At 42.9% G+C, this 22,994-nt stretch overlaps 1 protein-coding gene across 6 annotated transcripts in view; it reads right to left on the bottom strand.

The window, feature by feature from the left end:
* Positions 1-19,632, bottom strand: part of RC3H1 (ring finger and CCCH-type domains 1) — a 54,678-nt gene extending 35,046 nt beyond the window's left edge. For 4 of the 6 annotated variants that reach the window (XM_081915048.1, XM_081915049.1, XM_081915050.1 and 1 more), the window contains exons 1-7: positions 19,284-19,632; positions 16,857-16,977; positions 14,817-15,056; positions 9,975-10,150; positions 5,864-6,064; positions 5,149-5,281; positions 3,419-3,537 (exon numbers count right to left, since the gene is read on the bottom strand). In XM_081915048.1, coding sequence (XP_081771174.1) covers positions 3,419-3,537; positions 5,149-5,281; positions 5,864-6,064; positions 9,975-10,150; positions 14,817-15,056; positions 16,857-16,977; positions 19,284-19,514 — 1,221 coding nt within the window. In that variant the 5' untranslated portion in view covers positions 19,515-19,632. The remainder of the gene's footprint in view (positions 1-3,418; positions 3,538-5,148; positions 5,282-5,863; positions 6,065-9,974; positions 10,151-14,816; positions 15,057-16,856; positions 16,978-19,283) is intronic. The other 2 variants (XM_081915046.1, XM_081915047.1) reach the window with 1 other exon arrangement.
* Positions 19,633-22,994: the final 3,362 nt, after the last annotated feature.

Genomic DNA, 22,994 nt, shown 5'->3' with positions numbered 1-22,994 from the left:
CCGCAAGCAGCGGGAACGCTCCCGCTGCTTGCGGAGAGTTGCCTGCATGCCGAAGCCTGGGCGCGCTGAGCTCAGCGCGTCCAGGCTTCGCGGACCTCTCCGCAAGCAGCGGGAACGCTCCCGCTGCTTGCGGAGAGGTGCCTGCATGCCGAAGCCTGGGCGCGCTGAGCTCAGCGCGTCCAGGCTTCGCGGACCTCTCCGCAAGCAGCGGGAACGCTCCCGCTGCTTGCGGAGAGGTGCCTGCATGCCGAAGCCTGGGCGCGCTGAGCTCAGCGCGTCCAGGCTTCGCGGACCTCTCCGCAAGCAGCGGGAGCGCTCCCGCTGCTTGCGGAGAGCTGCCTGTTTGGGGGCTGGGGTCGGGGGAAGCTCGAGCTTCGCCCGCCCCAGCCCCGCGCCTGGGGGGGGGGAAAAATAATTTCCCCCCCTTTATTTCCCCCCAAAAAAAAACTGGGTGCGCCCTATGGTCCGGTGCGCCCTATGGTGCGAAAAATATGGTATTACTCATACACAAATTATCATAGAAATTAAAGACAAGTAACACAAAAGAAGTATTACACAGTAGTGAGCTATACTGTACATAGCATAAGAGAAAACACTTCTTGTTCCAATAAGTTAGAAAAAGCCTAAGTACCTATAACATTTATTTAATACTTGCTACCTCTCTCAAATTTTAATGTAATTAATGGCCATCATTCCTCTACCATTCTGCGTTCTAGGTACGCTTAGAACTTTTTTTAAAAAAAGAAAACACTTTCCAATGAGTAGCTTTGATTTTCTTTCTACAATTAAAAAGCTTAATGAAAATCTTCAAACTCCAATTTCCGATGTTTCCCTTAAATCACGTTAAAAAATAGTTACTGGGCACTCATAATCTGTGAAACCCACAGAATATGTAGTTCTTCCTCCCACCTTAATAATTGGACAAAACGATCAATATGCACAAAATGTTATGACATCTTCTGGATTTTGGGATCCCAACTAGGATCAAATAAATCTAATTTGGATATGCCTGAGGATGTGGGCTATATGCCTAGCAGGATTTCTAGTCTTGGTACAGCTGACCTCCATGCTATTATCGCAATCTGATTTTAAAATGCCTCTGTTTCAGAAGAGCTTTGTCATGCAGCAAGGGGAGGTAAGTCCAAAGTTGCCCAGGGTACACGGAACTAATTGCATGGTTCTTTGGTTCTATGTCCGAACGAGTTATGATTTATTAGAGTTCAAATGCTTTGGAATGGCTATGAATTTTCAGATGTAACAGTTCCATGTTTCTTGCTGGATTCCACTATTTCCACATTTCCACTGCTTTGATAGATATGGGTTCCAGAACACCTTATAGCAAAGTACATTAGACTTTCATTCAGTACCTTTTCAGTTAATGTTAGATAATAGTTAGAAATGCTGTCCCAAGCAGAAGTGCTAATATGTAATATTTGGATGCTTTAAATTGCAAAAAGAGCTAAGTTCATTTGGCAAGGCAAGAAACCAAGTATTACATTTAAAATATTAACAGATACTAAAGAAAAAGGTAGATTCTCACTTCCAAATCTTTTTCTTTATTTTTTTTCTTACAATGTTAGGTTAGGAAGAAAAGGGGGAAAGAGGGGGCTCACTTCCAAATTTAAAATTATATTATGATGCAGCATGTTTGACATGGATAAAGGAATGGATAATATTGGAAAAAATACTAGATTGCTGGATCTGGAAGGATATGGTAGACGATATGGGCGATATGCATATCTGGGGTAGGGGAAAAAAAGGTACATAAAGACTTTCAAAATTACTCCATAAGGAGAAGTTTAATTTGAAGGGCTATATGTCTTCAAGTACTATATAAAAATCTACTTGAAAGAAAAGCACCACTGTGGTTATCCCCTATAGAAGCTTGTGCCCAAAAACAAATAAACATGAAGAAGAATTGGGGGACTTATAGAGAATATTAAGTTATACTGAAAGTGGGTATAAACTTGAAAAACTGGAAGAAATTCAAGACTTGGTATTGGCTTGGTTTCAGTACCAAATAAACAAGCTATTTAAGAAGAATGTGTTAAATGGTTTTAAGGAACAAAGATCTGATCTCAAACTGGGGTTGCTTGAGAGTAATGAAAGACTGATTTCTAAAATGTATAAAATGTTATTAGAATGGGATACTAAAGATGATACAATGGACTTAGGTCACAATAGTGATACGGCTTCCTATGGGAAAAGGATATGAAATTCACTCCTTGTTATACACTAAGAGAAAACTATTATTATGTACAGGTAATACTATTATTATGTACACCAAATAAACTGGCCAAGATGTATAAAAATGTGTCAAATAAATGCTGGAAATGCAAAGAGATATAAGGCTCATTCTTCCATATATGGTGGACATGTAAAAAAACAAAGCTAAAGCCTTTTGGGAAATTATATAATGAAATGAAGAAAATGTTTAAATGGGCTATTCCAAAAAGACCAGAAACTTTTCTTATAGGGATAATAGTGACAGATGTTCCAAAGAAGATGACCAAATTATTTATGTATGTGACAACAGCTGCTAGAATATTATATGCACAGAAATGGAAAGAAGAGAAAGTTTCAACAAAGGAGGATTGACTTTGGATAGTAATGGACTATACAGAAATGTCAATAATGGACAGAAAAAATAAAGAGATTAAAATGATGAGCTTTTAATAGAAGAATGGAGGCCGTTCATAGCCTATTTGAAAAAGCATCATAGTCAAATGGAATCACAGGCAGGATTCGAGATATAAAGCAGCGGAAGAAAAATTATAAAATAAATGAAATAGAGGATTATTTTATGACAGATAAAGATATAATGAAGTAAAAAGGGTTTGAGCAAAAACACTGGAGGTGATGGTGGGAAGTCAACTCATGGAACAATGTGATTTGATATGGTCAATGTGAAAATGCTGCATGTTGTTGAACACATTTATTTTTTCTGTACTGCTATGATCTGTGGTCAAATTCTGCCAGTGCTTCAAAAACCTGCAAAACTTCCACCCAGAAACCAAAATGTGTGCCACAGACAATGATGGCTTAATCCTGCAACCTGCAAGTCTCTGAAAGACTACTATCTGTCCTCAGCCTCATGTGTGCAATGTATCCCCAATGTGACTCATATAATCTTTGCTGATTTTGCTGGAGGTGGCAGGGAAGGACTAGAGCAACACCCCAATTTTTACAAAAGCTTCGTTTTCCTAGAGTACTGCCTTCTGAGAACTCCAGGCATGAAATTAAAACATTCTTCTATTTTGTTGCTCCAACAGAGACAAGTGGATATTGACAACTGATCCACCTTTTTTATTTTACATATACTAGGGGAAGCATTTCCTTTTGTTCTTTTTTGATTTGGCAAGGTCTACTATGACAAAGTGTGCCTTCAGACTACAAGAAGTGCCACACAATACAGTACCTGCTGCTGGTCTGCTCCTTTCTTGCTGTGATTTTGGATGTAATCAACCAGCCCGTGTACCACAGTCCGCACAGCGACAAGTCCATTCTCAAGCTGCTCCCAGGTGGGTGGTGGGGCATCTACAGTGTTTGTAAGAACAAATTAATTTATCTCTGGAAAATGAGAAATCCTGTAGAAACAGGGTCCGAATCATAGCAAGCATCAAAAAATTTAAAACATGCAAAATTTTAGTTCTGAAGGAAGAATAAATCTGACAGGCAAGACGAAGGAAATGTCTATGGAAATTCAACACTGATTTGCCAGATTTAGGCAGCAGCAGCAGCAGCAGCAGCAGCAGCAGCAGCAGCAGCAGCAGCAGCAAACATTTCCTGCCTGTCAGTAAGGAATAAAGTTATTCAAATAGGAATGCTTGAGAGCATTTGAACCCCCAGAGAGACACCCCCCAGAAAAAATATTGTAATTGTGGGAAATATGGCAGGAGATTAGAGGAAAAGCAGCAAGGTCTGAGAGAGCCCAAGAGAGTCATTTCTAGTGAAAGGACTGTCTCATTAACATGTGTTTCCTTTTGCTAAAATATGGCAATATAACCTTACTACAATGATAAGCAGAGAAACATACACAGACATGTCCTCCACAGAAAGGGCTGGGCAGGATTTAGCAAGACTCTGAGCCTAATCTCATGAATTCATAGAAAAATAATCCTATGATCCTGACCCATTCAGAGTTTTTCAGGTCACAAGGCCTTTTCCTATGATCATGAAGGTCTGTGGGACCTTATGGAGTAGCCACTTTTGCCACAAAACCAACAAAGTCATAGGATACCTTAAAGGCAAACAACTTTATTGTGGCATATATTTTTGTGGGCAAGCCAATCAGCATATGTATGTGACTTACTCCCAGCTAATGTCCATTGTTTATGAATAAACAGAGCAAGATCAGTAGTGTGAATGCACACCTGTAGCAGGAATGCCTGGGGTCAAATGTGGCCCCTCCAGGTTTTTGGAACGCTCCCTATGCCGTTCCCCTCACCATCTTTATTCTGTACACTCTTCAAGTGCTTCCCCCAGGCTGGAGTGTGTCACTGAACTTTGGTGCCTCTTGTTTGCCAGGAAAGGGAGATTTGTTATGTATATATACATGTAACACACAACCTTTGCAGAGAAGGAATGTAGCCTGCTATACAAAAGGGTGATCTATTCATCCGCTGACTTTCACCCCTGACCTTGTCCATCACTGGGATGCAGCCCCTGGAAGGTTTTCCACAAGGGAATATAGCCCTCAGGTTGAAAATGGTCTCCACTCCTTTTGTCTCAACTCACAGGGATGTTTTTATGCCTTAGAACTCCCAAATGCTGAGATTGCCACAACTCTGAGAAGTCTAGGCACATGGTGGGCAGAAGGTAGATTTGTACTATATAACCAAAGGTGCCCCATCCCTGGATGAACATTTTGCATTTGGTTCTGCACCAGCCACAATTTTGCACCCTGCTTTGGTTTATGGGTCTTAGTGTTCTAGTAAAAAATAAACTAGCCTGAAGTCTGTCTGCCATTAGAATATAAAGGAGACTAGAGCATTTCAAGAGAAACAGCCTTTTTTGTTAATAAGGAAACAAGAGAGTACTCTGTTCACTTGTGCTTCTGACACTGACATGTATCGCTTTGATTGAAAGATACGCAAAGCCTCTTCTGCTAAAGTGAACATGAATATAAACCACTTTTTAAATAGTTACCTGGGCTGGGATCAATATTTGCAAGGAGTTCTAGATGGGGTCGAAGCCGGTTCAGATTGGCTGGGTCACCAGTCCTCTGGAGAGCGATAGTTAGTTCCTGAACACTCTGTGCAAAAGAGGCTGGGGTCTGCAACTTAATATATATACGTACATAATTAGAACTGCTTTCTGTACTCCTAGAGACCATCTTCAGTAAATCAAACCTAAAAGATACATTTTTAAATTTCTTGTCTCACCAGCACTCAAGATGTGTGCCTTGATGTGAAACCATTTTTTCAACAGAGATGCATTTACTCTAGAATTCAAGATTTCTTGCCATTCCTAGTGGTCAGTCACAGCTTAGGCCCTCTCCAGTAATACAGCCTGCATGTTCATTAATTGTATATACCAATATACAATGCATCAAGGCTCAGCGATATTAAATCCTGTTTAAGAGGACAGTTCTTACAGAAGTGAAAATGGAACTGGCTCCACAAAGCACAGCACATTCCTGAGACAATCTCCCAGCTACTTTTCTGCTTCACGCTCACGAGGAAGGCTTGGGCTTGTCCTTGACATTGAGAGTACCTGAGAAGCACGGTATGCCATAGGAGACTCTTGATAGCAAGTGGGACATGGGGGGAAGAAGAACCGAGGAGCCCCACTTACAACTAATATCAGCAATAAAAACATAGGAGAAAATTAAAGGAAGTGGAATGATTTGAAGAGAATGTACCTTGTCAATAATTGACTGCATGTGGGATTTGTGGGACTGGTCTCCATAAAGCAATGAAGACCACTGATCTGGGGCAATGCGCAAACCAGCCTCCATAGCAATTTGCACAATCTGGGAATCGTGTTCTCGTCTCAGAGCTTCATAGGTTCGGAACTCCTCCTTTAACTGCATCAGGGAGGAATCCTCATCTCGTTTAGTCACCTGGAAGAAAAAAATCCATCTGGATTAGGTAAGGTGACAATACCCAACTTAACCAAATAAGGGAACAGTTTCTCAGCTCAGTTCCCTGGCCCAAAAGTATTAGCTGCTTATAAAGATTTATGAAAGGAAGTACTATCGCTCAAGAATAATTCTTCCAGTTTGTATGGGGGAGGGGTACCCCCTCCGATGATCAGATGAAAAGCTGAGACAATTGTGTATTAAATAATACACTAATTCTTAATAGATTTAGCAACAAAATAAAATATCTATGTAGAAAGATTAGATTATCATTACTAAAACGAGCCTAGATTCTCTATGAGGTGGGATTCCTCTCCCTCTCCAAAGGCACAGAACATTCTTCAGAGCAGTTGTGAAGCCTAGGATTCTATGAGTGATTCACTGTAACTAAAGGTGAGAAGTTGTTCAAGGAGTGTTAATTCTCTCCAAGGAGAACTCTTTTCTGTGTCTCTTTAAAGCAAAAACTTGACAAAGTGCAGCTGGAACAAAGAACTATTCAGTTTCTTTTCTTCAGAGAAGGTAGCAGTGCTCGGTTGCCTCCAAAACTAAAGGGATATTGGATTTTCTCATGAAATGCAGTACATGAAATTGCAGAATGAAAGCCAAGAAAGAAAAGAGTGGAAGGGGAAATAGGTGTTCTTACTAAAAGCACCTTTACTATGCCTTTGACTTGACCAACACACTCTGGCTCATATTACCGTATTTTTCCATGTGTAAGACTAGGTTTTTTCCCTTAAAAATAATGTCAAAACTTTGGGAGCATCTTACACATGGATACATCTCCCCCCATTTTCTTAAATCGGAAACCCCCAAAATAGGCCCCCTATGTCTTATACATGGGGGTCTTAGACGGAAAAATACAGTAAATTGTTATGCCAACTACTGCAGGCAACAATTTCCACACTGTCCTTGGGACACAGATGATTGATGTAGGGTGGGTAGAGGAAGGTAGAGGAAGGGGGCAGGTTGAGAAGCTTTGAGAAACTCTGTGCTTAAGTGACTAGAAATATAAGATTAGAGTTACTAAAGGAGACAATTTGAGTGTTCTGATTTTAATGAAGAGTGCTGTACCATAAGAAACCAAGCTCTGTACTTTTAACTTTGCTTTTGATCAAATGAATCTGCTTGATACCATGGGCTTCTCTAGTTCAACACCTTTTGGCAGCCGTGGAGTGGAATGTATCATGAAGCCTAATGGCTGCTTTAAGAACAAGGCTTCAAGAACCAGAGGGCAAATATTGTAAAGGGTGACTGTAAAGCTCATGCTGCAAGGACTGAGAGGACCTAAAAGTAACTGGCCAAAAAAGATATCAGGCTGAATTTGAAGCAGGCTATTCAGACCTATCATATGAGGCAGCAGAGACATGGTGTGGGGAGGGATCCAATCTCAAAAGAGTGCAAAATTGACTAATGTCATTGACGAAACTAAGGATTCCGATGTGTACCTGGATAAGATCAGATCGGCATTGGCATCCAACAAGTCAGTGGTGCTGCAGACCCTAGAAGCTAAACTTGATTGTCTACTCAAACAGCTGACATTTCTAAAAGAGCAAATCAAGTACCATATTTTTCCCTCTATAACACGCAGATTTTTTCTCCTAAAAAGGAAGGGGAAATGTCTGTGCGTGTTATTGAGCGAATGTGTGGTCACTGGAGCCAAATGGCAAAAAAAAAAAAAAAAAAAAAAAATCAGGCAAAAATCAAATCGCAGGTCTCGGAGAAGGGAAACCTGAAAAGAGGAAGCGGCTGCTTTCCTGCATTCTGCCTCAGGGTCTTACTGCCCACCCTCCTCTGCTTCCTTGATGTGTTTGCTCAAACGGAACAAAGAGCAGGGAAAGCCCCTCCCCTCCAGGCAAGCAGAGGGGAAAGCAGAGTGTCGTCTCTGTGCTCTGGTGCTGCTGAAAACATGCAGGAGGGAGGGAGAGAGACAGAGAGAGAGAGAGAGCTGGCTGGCTGGCTTGGGTGGGTAGGTGAGGGAAAACTTTTGCCTTCTTTTCCTCCCTCCCGTTATACCCCTCTCCTGCATTCTTAGCCAGCTGCTTCTCTGCACACCCCTCTCGTGCTCCTTGTCCGTTTTGTGTTTTTCCTTCCCTCCCCACTTAAAATGTGGTTAAAAAGCATGGATCCACATGGATCCTCAGGATCTTTGCATTGGGTCACCCCAAATTCACCATCAGATCACATAGCATGTCCATGGCTACAGCCTGCCCCCCAAAAATCACGCACCCACTGTTGCCTGGGGCTGCAATGGTGCAAAAACGTGGTTACAAAGCATGGATCCACAGGGATTCTCAGGATTTTTGCATTGGGTCACCCCAAATTCACCATCAGATCACATGTCTGTGGCCACAGCATGAAGCACAAAAATGATACATCCACTGTTTCATTCAGAATGTTTTTTCCCTTGTTTTCCTCCTCTAAAAACGATGTGCGTGTTATGGTCAGGTGTGTGTTATAGAGCGAAAAATACGGTACTCAGTAGGGCTGCGCAATATCTGGTTTTAAACATTGTGATGTATCAGCAGCTAAATACCACAATTATACTTATATATCACAATGTCTGGAATGTATCTTGGCTGCTTCTCTCCCACCACCATCACCTTAGGGAGGAAGCAGCAGCTGAGATACATCGCCTAGCCCTCCTAAACAAGGCCCAATACCACTCTGGTTCATGTCAGGCAGAGGGGCATTGGGGCTTTATTCAACTGCTCTGCTGGGGGACTCAGGCTCACGCAAGTCAGAGGGGCTCCTCAAAGGGACAGGAAGGAATGTAGATGGAACTTGAGAAGGCACTCGCCCTTAACCTTCTCTGGCTCTGACTGCCTGTGCCTTTGCTGTCTGCAGGCAAGCGGAGCTGATGCGATGTATTGGCAGCTCAAATTGTGATCTGAACATCATACAGTACTGGTTTCAGAGCTCTAGTGCTCAGTTAAGCCTTGCTGCAGCTCATCAGTCTGAACTGCAACTCCTGCAAATGGCATTGGAAGTTTTAGAATTAAAGTGAGAAGACCAATCTAATGAAATTCGGCAAAATTTCCTCATATTAGGGGTCTTGGAAAAGGTGGTGAGAACATGCCTGCTTTTCCTGTGACCTAGTTTAACAGCTTAATTTCAGACTCTTTTCTATCTCTGACATGGAAAGAGCCTCTTCAAGGCAGTGTCTGAAATTCCCTGGGCACCAGGCACATTTTGCTACCTGGGTGGGTCCAATTATAACCACATGGAGATTTCTGGGCACCAGGTAGCGAATGACATCTCCATCGAGTCAACTGACTTGTGTGTGGCAAAAGATGTGCATGTTGTCCTTCTACACTGCTGCATGAATCATGGACATCTTAGTCCTCCATCATCCCATCAAGGAAAGTAAGTGCAGGGCTGAGTACAAATAAACTTGACACTACAGCAACCTTTCCACAGGCCTCCCAAATGGAGCTCACAGACCACAGTTCTTGCGTACTGGGACAAGTGAATCACTGTAAGAGCAAACTCCAATCAAGCAATGTAGTTGAGATAATAGAATCCTAGAACTGAAAGGGACCCCGAGGGTCATCATGTCCAACCCCCTGGCAAATACATATTATGTTGTGGTGATGGTGACTCAGGTTTAAGGGGCCTTTGGGTGCCTAGCTTATATATTTGAGTTTCTAAAAGTGGATCTTGGGCCTGATGTCCCAGGCGAATGATCAGCCAAGAGATATTCTGGTACATTTTGAGTACTACATGATTAAAGATTCTGTTTCTAAAGCTCTTTGTAATATTCAAACTGGCTCCTTGATGTGAAGGTTTTTCTGACTACAGGTTATTCTATCTGCACTCTTTCTGCACTAATAATAACAACCCAGTATCTACTTCAAAATCCCTGAAACCACAACCAGAACAGCTTGCTCTGTACCTTGAAACAGGAGGCTCTGTATAGAAGCTGGACAACATGCCCAATGCTGGTTTTAGAAGCCTGAGGAAATCGTGGCTCCAACCTCTGTACCACAAAGAGAACCAAGACTTTCCGAGACAAAGCAGATCCATCTTCCAAAGCCAAAAGAACTAACTTGAGAGCTTCCTCTTGCATTGCTGAAAAATAAAGAGTAGCATGACAGAATGCCAGGTATTAAGAGCAATTTCAGATATATACTGCTTTTCTATTTTGTTTAGGCCTTACATAACTTAAAGGTAAAGGTACCTCTGAGCATTAGGTCCAGTCGCGGATGACTCCGGGGTTGCAGCGCTCATCTCACTCTATAGGCCAAGGGAGCTGGCGTTTGTCTGCAGACAGCTTCCGGGTCATGTGGCCAGCATGACTAAGCCGCTTCTGGTGAACCAGAGCAGCGCACAGAAACACTGTTTACCTTCCCGCCAGAGTGGTACCTATTTATCTACTTGCACTTGACATGCCTTCGAACTGCTAGGTGGGCAGGAGCTGGGACCAAACAATGAGAGCTCACCCCATCGCAGGGATTCGAACCGCCAACATTCTGATCAGCAAGCCCTAGGCTCTGTGGTTTAGACCACAGTGCCACCCTCGTCCTTTACATAACTTACACCAGGCTTAATAACTGCATTAGAGGTTCTACAAACCTCAGTGTTATGGTCAAGCTGTGAAATGTGGCACCCACTATACAAACAAACAGCTTGAGTAGAATCCCAACAATATACAGTTTCACTTCAAAGAAAATCTTTAGTCTATATCACATGGTTTTAGAAATGTCAATAATCCAGTGTACAGGCAGATCTACTGTTGAAAATACTGAGAATCCCAGTGCATTTTTGATGTACCCAAATCAAAAGATATTACAGTATTATAACTTACAGTCTGATATTATGAAGGCTGGCAGGAACTTTGTGCAAGTTGTATGGAAAACAATGGTGAAATATATCTAAATCAACTGTTTGTTTTCATACTCCACATCTAAGCTCAAACTGAATCTGTCTTCTCATTATTTTGACAAGTTAACAGTTCTGTACTCAGCTGCTACGCTGTGCTGATTAAGCATGATGAGACTGTTGGCACCTAGACCACATGGTCCCAGAGTGGATTTGATTTAAATCAAATAGATTTAAATCACTAGTCAGTAAGGCTTAATTTAAATCATTTTCTTACAGAAAGACTCATTCTTGCTGGTATAAGGTTTCATTTTTGGAATAATAAATTTTCAGAGTAGTTTTTACAGTTATATAAAAAATTACTGATTTGGTTATACTATTAGAAATACATAGAGAGATAATTATGAAATTATTGTGAGGTTTAATAAGTTAACTGTTTATATTTTGACAACTTTTCTGCTGTACATTTTTTAGAGGGGAAGGAGGAAGAGAGATACAGTTGGTAGGCCTAGGCTGGAAGAGACTTGCAGAAAGAGCAGCCTGAGGAGAAACAGGCTGGTGGAAAGCTGGAAAAGGGGAACCAAGGACTGGAGCAGAGAACTTCAGGGATTCCTGCTGCAGGACTGAAGTTCCAGGTAGAGACTTTATTGTTTGGAGAATGTCAGGCAAGCCCTGGGAAGAAGGGCCTGGAAGCAGTGAACTCTTATTAGTTGACTGGCAAGCACTTCAAGGTCTCGCCAAGGACTTACAGATCTCAGTTACTATTTCCACCACCACACCACCCCTTTGGATTTGCTTCTACATTCAGGTTCCTATTCTGTACAGTTAAGTGTTAGTGCAGTTGTTGGAACCCAGTGGGATTGGGAAGAAGTTGCCAGCCCTGAAGTGCCTTCAGCACTTGCCTCAAGTCTGAGTTACACAGACATGCAACTGACTTGCACAATTATTACACTAAGATCCTAAGACTCTTGGAGTACAGTGGTACCCCGCAAGACGAACGCCTCGCGAGACGAAAAACTCGCAAAACGAAAGGTTTTTTCGTTTTCGAGTTGTCTCGCAAGACGAATTTCCCTATGGGCTTGCTTCGCAAAACGAAGCTTGCCCCGGGGACAGCGGGTCTTCTCTTTTGAAGCAAGGGGCGGCGGGGAGATCGCTTCTCCCCACCGCCCCTTGCTTCAAAAGAGGTCCGGGGGCAGCTCTTCCCGCTGCCCCCGGACCTCTTTTGAAGCAAGCGGCTGCGGGGAGATCGCGTCTCTTCGCAGCCGCTTGCTTCAAAAGAGATCCCGGACCTCTTTTGAAGCAAGCGGCTGCGGGGAGATCGCGTCTCTCCGCAGCCGCTTGCTTCAAAAGAGATCCCGGACCTCTTTTGAAGCAAGCGGCTGCGGGGAGATCGCTTCTCTCCGCAGCCGCTTGCTTCAAAAGAGATCCCGGACCTCTTTTGAAGCAAGCGGCTGCGGGGAGATCGCTTCTCTCCGCAGCCGCTTGCTTCAAAAGAGATCCCGGACCTCTTTTGAAGCAAGCGGCTGCGGGGAGATCGCGTCTCTCCGCAGCCGCTTGCTTCAAAAGAGATCCCGGACCTCTTTTGAAGCAAGCGGCTGCGGGGAGATCGCGTCTCTTCGCAGCCGCTTGCTTCAAAAGAGATCCCGGACCTCTTTTGAAGCAAGCGGCTGCGGGAGATCGCGTCTCTTCGCAGCCGCTTGCTTCAAAAGAGATCCCGGACCTCTTTTGAAGCAAGCGGCTGCGGGGAGATCGCGTCTCTCCGCAGCCGCTTGCTTCAAAAGAGATCCCGGACACCTGCCCCAGCCGCTGGGCTTCGTAGCGCTGCTGCGAAGCCGGGCGGGGGGGCGGGAACACCTGCCCCAGCCACCCCGCTTCGGAACGCTGCTCCGAAGCGGGGTGGGGGGCGGGAACACCTGCCCCAGCCGCCGGGCTTCGTAGCGCTGCTGCGAAGCCGGGCGGGGGGGCGGGAACACCTGCCCCAGCCACCCCGCTTCGGAACGCTGCTGCGAAGCCGGGTGGGGGGGCGGGAACACCTGCCCCAGCCGCCGGGCTTCGTAGCGCTGCTGCGAAGCCGGGCGGGGGGGCGGGAACACCTGCCCCAGCCACCCCGCTTTGGAACGCTGCTCCGAAGCGGGGTGGGGGGGCGGGAACACCTGCCCCAGCCGCCGGGCTTCGTAGCGCTGCTGCGAAGCCCGCGCCCCCAGCCTTCAGAAGAGGTCCGGGGACAGACTGTCCCCGGACCTGGTCTGAAGGCGGTTTCCCTAGGAACGCATTAATTGATTTTCAATGCATTCCTATGGGAAACCGTGCATCGCAAGACGAAAAAACCGCAAGACGAAGAGACTTGCGGAACGAATTAATTTCGTCTTGCGAGGCACCACTGTATTCTGCTCACAAGGTTGCGCTTTCATTTTTACTGCTTCACACTTAGCTACTTCTGCAGATCTATTCCACTCCAAACAAGCTATTCATTGAACCTCTTGGAACTTAGCTTTTAAGAGGTAAGGGGTTGATTTTGTGTATATATATTTGCAAAGGAACAATGGGATTAAGGTTTTTTCCTCAACTCTGTATGTTTATTTTATAACATTTTTCCTGTGAAGAAAAGGCATGTTATCTCTGCAGACACAAATTCACACTTTCGAGAACTGCAAAAACAAGCATCTGTTGTATCTTCTTGTTAGAAAAACTGCCCCAAATAATCTTACAGAAACCTCTGGAAGCGCATGACATTGTGACTGGATTAATGGAATTCATTTACCAAAAAATTTACACATTGCCTATAAAGCCTCATGCTACATAATCAAAAACAAATCTTTATTTCCTGATGAATAGCCTTTGAACTATAATGTAACTTAAATAGAAAACTATCTTTAGAAAGATTTTTCCTCCAAAAGCATTTTTTTAAATTAAAAAAATCATTGATTTTTATCTATCCTGCATGATCCTAATCTAGTAACAAAGATTAATAGAACTGTAGAATTGGAAGAGGGCACAAGAGGCATCTGGTCCAGCCCCCTGCAATGCAGAAATCTTTTGCCCAACGTAGGGCTTGATTCCATGACCCTAAGATAAAGGGTTTCATGCTCTACCAGCTGAGCTATCCCATGTCAGCAATATTCACTTAAAATATATATTTTTCATGTGAGTGGGTACTCTAGCAGTTAAGAAAAAGCAGACAACTATGTGTGTATCCCAGTGCACATGACAAACAGCCATCCTACCGAAGCTGAACAGGTCTGGGTTTGGCCAATGCCTGAGAGAGTCTACCTGGCAACCCGTGTATGCTGTCTTGGCTTACAGGATGAAAAACAGGATATAAATACAACAAAAACAATAAATTCATAGGTTGAGATTATCAGAAGTCCTCGTCTGCTCCCTCAGCAAGGAAGATTTTGTCATTTGCAATAAAGAACAGGGTGTTTTCAGTAGTTTTCCCTGGGCTGTGGAATGACCTTCTATGAAAAGCCTGATGGTGCACTCACCTGGCCTTTAAGCAATTGCATAAAGCCCAGTCACATAATGAAGTCTACCAGTTATCTAAAAATTGGCAGGGTAGTTGTAGATGTTTTTATTATTGTTGCTCAGTGATGTTTAAATATTGAGACTATAAAATATCTTGAACCTGGCGAAAGTCAATATATAAATATTTTAAATAATACATGGAATTTTCCAAGGTTGCATCCCACTTCTCTGAATCCATTATCTGTGAAGTTCAAACTGTCAGCACTATAGGGAACAGATATTTAGGGCGATATCAAATATTAATCAGAATCATACTTACAGTAGACCATAGAAATCAATGGACTTTTCCTTATTGATCAGTTCAAGTCATTGAAATTTGTAAGTAACCAAATTCACTAATTCCCTTAAATTTTGTTACTGTACCAAATGCCATGGCTTGAGTGATACATACCTGGTCCAAGGAACTGGCAGCCTCTGGCCCTCACTGCAGCCCAGAGGTTGGAAGAAAGTTGCTGGGGGTTCTGGTGCTGAAGAATGAGCTCCGTGACAGTTCTTTCACCCAGAGATCGTGCTGCACGCATAGCCCTGATCCGCCCTTCTTCCTCCACTAACTGGCAGTGGACTAATGTCACAAGTTTCCTTTGCATGGGGCGACTGAGTACACTCTGAGTGGTGCTGTTCAGTCCCACACCTTTAAAAAAAAAAGCAGAAGCAGGGAAGTTATTTCTCAGTTTCTCAGGGGCAATGCAAGGCTTATAGTCCATTGGCAGGTTAGTGAAATGGTACTTCAGTCTTAAGAGAGTTATAGCCTATAGAATGTCTTCTGTAGATATCCCTTTTTTTCTAGATAGTGATCAACTAAAAAATATTCAGTTGTAAACTAGCTTCCATGAAACTAAAACATCAAAAAGTCACTCAGGATAAGTGTGCAGTACAAAGGAACTGGAACTGTACAAAGTAGGCCTGCAAAATAAGTTTTTAATAGATAATCAGGCAGCAGATTTTTTTTCTAAAATCCTCCATTTTTAATATATTCTTACATGTTTCATGTTTTCTTTCTTCTTCCTAAAATTAATTCCTTGTCTTCGAAATGAACCAATTTAAGCCATCATGAAGAAGTCTCTCCTCTTTCTGTTTTTGCTTCTTCACCATTCATTTCCAAATAATGAATTTCCGTATCAATTTATGTTCGCACTACAGTGGTACCTCGGGTTAAGAACTTAATTTGTGTATTCACACTCCATATTATTTCATTGCCCTTCAAAGTAGCTGCACTGTTCCCATCATGAAGAACTCGCCCACATTTCTGTCTCACCCACCCCACCCTACCCTGGTTTTCCGCAGTGCAACTAACAAAGACAAGACTGAGTGCAGGGAATATGCAAGAGGGTTGAGGAAACTCTGTGAACACAGTAGTTTATCACTTGGAAAAATGTGGGGTTTTCCTTACAAGAAATCACATGGACCCCCCCCCCATAGCATTGAAACTGCAAGAAAGTCAAACCAAGTGGAAGAAACTACAGGATGGGGCAGCAGAATTTATTTATTATTTAAGAGTCAAACATTTCTGCAGGTCACTGAAATGTCCTCCCTGTTTTACTGTTTTACAAATATGCAAATTCATAAAGACTTAGCTGATCGTTGCTGGCTCCTGTCTGTCTTGAGTACACCTACGGGGGGCGGGGAGTCAAACCACTGCATCAGCAGCACCAAAGTGACTTCCCTGGGGTGCAAGCCTGGGCTGTGTGTATGGAGGTCCTGGGCTGCCCAGATGACCCTTCTCTCTCAGCCTTGCTGATGTGGTCCAAAGGAAAAGAAAGCAATACTTTTGGCAGCAGCTTGGCTGCAGGAGTCATCAGAAGGAGGCATACAAGACGCCATCCAACTGTTTTAGGGACTTCACTCTGGATTTGTGTAGAGTCTACTCCTTAGCCCTTTCTTCTCCCAAACGATTCTCCTAGATGGGCTACTTTCGCAGGCTGATGAGCCCCATCTGACCCTCTTAGCTGATGAATTAACTGATTAAAATTTGCATATTATGGTAGGGTCCACAGTAACACCTTCTGCTATTTCTTCTTGCTATTTGAAAATGAGGAATAACAGTAAGAATTTTTGAACAATCTGATTGCTGAACTTAGCACTGGCAAATAGCCACTCAGCTGGTCACCTGCGACAGAGCTTTTTTGGGCAATCAGAGTTAACTTGGCTAAAATGAAAGCAAGTTGGTGCCTTTCGGGCTACTGATGTGCCACAAAGGTATTGTGTAGGGCAGGCTGGCTAGTAAAATATTGTGTGTGGTAATGTTTCAATTCTATTTGCAATTTTTCTTTTCTAACATTACCTCTTTGGCACTCAAAGTGACTGTGTTTTCAGCTGCAGGTTTTCATCCATTGTAGTCAATGTAATAGTGTTGGGGGCATTTTTAAAAAACCAATAGATGCTGCTTAACTGTTTTAGTTTTCTTATAATGTATGAAAGAGCACTTATTCACCTCTTGCACTGCTGAGTGGTTTAAGGTACAAGGCTAGTTCTTCCACACATTTCTTGGCTTCCTCATAATGCTTGGTATCTTCAGCGCCACTACGGAGAGTTATTGGCTGCTGTTCTGGCACCTGTGTATAGATAACAATCAAAGTACAAAAGTGAAGAGACTAGCAGTTCCAGTCATCTACCCCACCCACTGAGGAAAATGCAGTGCACCTCTAAAACTCCTTTAACTTTAAATAACACATATCACTTTAATACAAAGACAGATTGAAAAAAAATTCAAAGCAAAAGTTCCTGTCACATACTTTTACAGTGAGCCTATCAAATTCATCACATTTGTACCATTCAGTACAATAGTTGCCTTGCAACTATTCATCAAATTTTCTTCTATGACAAGACAATTTATTTTTCTTAGCATATCTGAAAATATTTTCCTTTTTTATTCATTTCCAACCTTTCTGTATCACCTTCCTATAAAAATAGATTCAATGCAGCAGGCGTTGAAATCAGGAGGAGTTTTTAAAAATTATGTTAGCATTCCCTTCAGTATGAAAAACTAAGTAAAAATATTCAATCTCAAAAGTGGTAGTAACTGTAGCCTATTACTTTGCCTCCACTGATCAACAGCTTATTACTTTGATTAAAGATGCAGCCAAAATGTAGCCAGACTCCAGTGTTTTCAATAAACTGTAATTTAATGACAAGGGAAAGTGGGAACTTCCCATCTATCCTATCCATACTCAAATCTTCAGAACTCCAGCAATTATTACAGGATTTGATATCAGACAAAAGAAAAGTAATGATGTCTGAAGCAACCCTGTTTACTATTTTGGACAAGCTACTACAAACATAAACATGGCTGTTACTAAGAGCTGGTTCACACATCACATTTACATAAGGTTCCAAGTTTGCAACCTGGAGAATGGTAAAAATAATAATAAATCCATCAATACAATAGAAGGGAAAGCGATCATGGCTTCTCTAACTAATTGCCGCCGGCACATTTTGCTATCCAGCACCAGCCGTCTCCTGCAAGCAGGATTTAAGGTAGGCTGCATAACAGGTGCAGAAGGGGGGGGTGTGTGGCAGAACTGGGGCATTAATGGCAGGAGAGGGGCCTGAAGCTACCTTCTCTCTTGAAACACTGGGAATTTGAGCAGGTACATAACTTTACCTCAAGTTGCAATTAGGCAACTTACTTGCACCATAGACCCAAGTTTTTAGGCAAATAGTGCAGTCTACATCATTTGTATGTTGTAAACAAAGCAATAACTTTGCAAAGTTAAGATTTGCACGTTGCTCTATCTGCCTTCTTGAGAACAATATAACATTTAAAAGTCCATGATCTGAAATACTTGTTGACTTCTATTGTCTATTATTTGCACATGGTTTTTTTTTAAATGGTGGGGGCTTCACTTATCAATCCTTCCTACCCCTGCCAACCTTTGCACCCCCAGACCACAGCAAACCCTTCACAACTCACCAAACCTCCTAGCCCCAACCCCTAACCCCTTAAGACCTTCCTCTTTCGACCTCACGCCACCACTGCAGCCAAGCAGGATGAAGAGTTGGCTCAGTAGAAGGAACACCATGGAAAACCAGAAGTGCTAGACAGCACTTCATCTGGGCCAACTCTTCCTGCACAGCTCCTTCTGATGGGTAGGGTGGGCGATGTATTGATACATCGTCCAACACCAGTTTATAGACCACATCATAAGAACCATTTCAAAACAAATTGAGTTGGCAATGTATTGCAAAACACAGCCTTCAAACTCCAGGGGGCAGTATAATTGCGAGCCTTCTGGCAGCTGGCTGGCTGGCTGGCTTCCCTCCCTTTCCCTTCCTATGGCAGAACAGTTCCACTCCCAGCCTGGACCCCACCACCCCCATAATCATGGTGTCTCTACCTGGTGCAGGAATCATGGTTGGGCTGCTTTGTCCTTCTCCCTCTCTGTGTCTAGGGAAAAGTGGAAGGAGTTCACCCTCCAAACTTGAGGGCTTGCCTGCCTCTGAGAAGGGGAATCCACAGTGCAGATAGCACATACCTATTATGACTGCTCCTTCGCCTGATCTCCACCGCTCCACCCGAGTTATCTTCATGACTGCTCCCCCTGCACCCTACGGAAGCAGACTGCCAAGCTGTCCAAGGAGGAGGAAGGTGGCCAGTAGCAGTACCAGCTGGCCTGGAGATTTCAGGCAAAGGAGCAGGACAGCTGTTGGGTTTCTGTGACAACTTGTTCTGGCTGTCCGTCTGCAACTCAACTGGGCATCCAACACCTAACTTCACACTGTAGTCAGCAGTGCCACTTGTCTGTGGCCAAGTGAATTGCAGTGCAACAACATTATGACATTTTCATTATATATACAGATACATTTGCTCCTTCCACAGTAAACAAATCTGATGGGGGGGAACAGGCTAAGATACCCTTACCTGAGCACCCACAAGCTGCAGCAAGGCTGAGTTCACAGGAAGGTGCTCGATGTCTGTATTGATAGTGGTCTGGTCGAAGGGGCATGCCTTCCGGTGGAGCTTGTTCAGGCACATCTTGCATACTGTGTGGCCACAGCCCAGGCTGATAGGCTTCCGGATTGTTTCGTCGAATGTTTGTGTGCAAATAGGGCAGGAAAGAAAATCCGTCCATTGTGGAGCTTGTACAGGCATTTCTTCAGGCGTTACTTCACAAGACAAAATCTAAAGCACAGATTCCACTGGAATCAACTTTTTTTTGAAAAAAAATGTTTTTAAATATTTTCTGTAAGTACAGACAGTCAGCACATAGTGTGAAATATGACCTGAAATGTAAGCAAAAGAAAGAAAGAAAAAACAAGTTAGTGTCTATAGATGTTGTACTATAAGCCAGGGAATTAATCTATTTAATTAAGGCATTCAATGGTTTTCACAGACTTCTTGGGAGTAGCATGTTCCATTTTATTCCCAGGACTGGTGAAACTTTCAGAAAACAATGTACCCCCAGCCTTGGAATCAGTGGCCCAATTCACATGTCACATTTAAACTACAGTTTAAAAACAAGCTATGGTTTAATGTGCTAATAGATGCTGCTAAATGTTCCCAGAGTACTGCACCATTGACAAAACAAGCTAGAGTCCGCCTTGTCATATTATCTGAACCTAAGCTTGTGGATTGTTTCCCCTAGCAAACCATAAGTGCTAAGCCGAAAATGAACGTGGTTGAGGTGATATGACAAACCAGACTCCAGTATGTTTTGTCTGCAGCACAGCCAAAGGAGGTGTGGTGAAGTGCCATGGAACCTTTGAGCAGCATGCACACTGACACTGCTCATTCACATTAAACCACTTTGTTTTAAACTATGGTATAATGGGACATGTGAACTGGACAAATGTTTTAATGTATTAAGCAGAATACAGTGGTACCTCTGGTTATGTACTTAATTCATTCCGGAGGTCTGTTCTTAACCTGAAACTGTTCTTAACCTAAAGCACCACTTTAGCTAATGGGGCCTCCTGCTGTTGCCGCGCTGCCGGAGCACGATTTCTGTTCTCATCCTGAAGCAAAGTTCTTAACCCGAGGTACTATTTCTGGGTTAGTGGAGTCTGTAACCTGAAGCATATGTAACCTAAAGTATCTGTAACCCGAGGTACCACTGTACTGCAAATTGGAGGTCAGAGTACCCAGTATCTTTCAGAAGAAAAGATCCCTAGAGTTTTTGGCAGCAGTGAGGCAGGAGGGGAATTGCCTATGTGAAAGATTTTGATGACAGCATGCTAAACTTTTCACTTGGCCACAAAAATTTTTTTAATACAGCCTTCAATCTAAGGATTCTTATTCTTCTGTTTTGTCCCCTTCTTATTTGTTATTTCTGTGCTGGAAAGGGTCCTACTGCAAGAAGGAAAGCATGCCTTTTCCCAAAACTTGTTACTCCATGTCCGTCTACCAGTTACCAGAGCACACTGCCCTGTGCCATCACTGCAGCACGTGACATGCGTTAGGCACAGGCATACTGTGCCAAGTAGATGTGTTTATTCTTATTTCCATAGCCATGACCTATTATGGGATAAACTCTGTCCACCTGGATTAAATTGGGCAATATGGGCAGGATTGGCAGGATTACAACTAGAATGACAAGGTGCAGCGAGGGTCAGCATTTCCCACCTTCCATGATTTTGCAATTTCATCTGGCAAAAGCCATCTAGGATATTTTCTCACAGGACTACAGAACACATACCAACATGGTGGTGTATCGACTGCCTGAGTAGAGCAGGAAACACCGGCCAACCCACAATGTTACTAGATCACAAATATTTATCCTAAGCCTATCCCTTCAGGTACATCTGGCTTAAAATGCCACACATTTTACAAAGCTTTCCTGTCTGGTTGTCTGGAAAGAATTTTTACTCAGCACAGAGAACCACGCGAATGCACAACTGATATAAATAATTCTCTCCCCCCCCCCCTTCACAAGTGGGAACACCTTTTGATTATCTGCAAGACCAACCACAGAATCCTAAGGGGCATCTAATCCATCTCTCCACAATGCAGGAATCTCAGCTAAAGCATCCATTACAGACGGCCATCCAACCTCTGCTTAAAAACTCCCAAGGAATGAGTCCACCACCAGTATCAATAATTTGAAACTACTGGTATGTGCTGAGGTAGCACTAGATTCTATTAAGTTATACAACACTGCATATATTTGTTTCATTTTGCACCGTTTTATATATTTTGTTCCTTCTGGTCAGAGAGGGGCAAGGAAGCACCAACCTCTAACTGCTTCTAAGCCCATCCCAGGCTTTGTTCATCTCACCAAATGTTGCTCACACACCTTTAACAGCCAAGCTGCCTAGGAACTTGGTACCACCACCAAGTTCCTAGGCAGCTTGGCTGGGATGATGGTGAAGGTGGGAGGATGACGGCAATGGCTGTGATACTCAAAATATGGCATTTCTCAAAATATGGCATTTTTACTCAGTCCCCAATTCCAAACTTTGGCTGTGCTTACAGAGCAACTCATGTGTTCATGCAACACTAATTATTAGTTAATGTTACGCAGCAAATACATTTTGTACAACAGCATTTTTTCATTTACTTACTATACAATTACTAAATGTTCAGAAATGTATACTCTCTTAGAGAGGACCCCCCCCTGAAGACTATGCACCTTTTAACATGGCTGCCCACAGAGGCATTCATATCTTCAGATGTGATTATCCTTGTTTTCAAAACCTAACAGCAACTGAATCTTGATAAACTAGTTGGAATGAACAGTATTAAGGTCTCGCAATAAAGTAACTGTTTTCTCATGATGTATTTGTGCACCTCATAAAGAAAAGAATCACAGACTACTTTTCACACACTGCTTTCAGAGAAAGCAGACAGAATAGATGATAGATAGATAGATAGATAGATAGATAGATAGATAGATAGATAGATAGATGGATGATAGATATAGATAGATGATAGATATAGATATATAATCATTTGAGACACAGTAGCTACATTCGTACATCATGCTTAAGTTAAATCTTTGTTTAAACAAAACTGCTTTATTACCTATGGTTTAAAGTTGGCTTATTTTGAAACTGACCATGGTTAACATTAAATCACAATCCCCAGTTCTGACAAAAATACCAGCTAAGTTTAAGGGAAAGAGAAATCAAGTTTCTGAACTCCTCCAGGCAACATGGGAGGGGGAAGGGGAGAAGAAGTGTCTGTGGCTCACTGCGGCTTGTGCTCACTGCACTAAACCATGATTTAGCACAGGGGTCGCCAACATAGTGCCCTCTAGTTGTTGCCACTGATCATGTTGTCTGGGGCTGGCAACACCTGCAGGAAACCATATTGGCCACCCCTTGTTTAGCATAAAATGCAAATGCAACTATAGATACAATCCCATAAACTTAGTCAGTTTTATTATACACACGACAGGAGGAAAATAGAGGCTTGTATATGGTCAACCAAATGAGTATGTAGTCAATGTGAGTGATCCTGAAGTCAGGGACTACCTGACTTATAGTCCATACTCTTAGCTGCTATACTATACCAGTACTTTGAAATGCTTTGCTGAAATACCATAGTGTGGAGATGGTAAGCTACATGTTCCATGCTCAGAAAGTTCATGGCTCAGAAGGTTGCTAGTTTCTTGTGCTTCACAGGAAGTAACCA

Source organism: Podarcis melisellensis, assembly GCF_964234715.1.
Source record: "Podarcis melisellensis genome assembly, chromosome: 6".
NCBI lineage: Eukaryota > Metazoa > Chordata > Lepidosauria > Squamata > Lacertidae > Podarcis > Podarcis melisellensis.
Note: the sequence above shows the minus strand (reverse complement) of the source record. Positions and strands in the feature narration are given on the sequence as shown.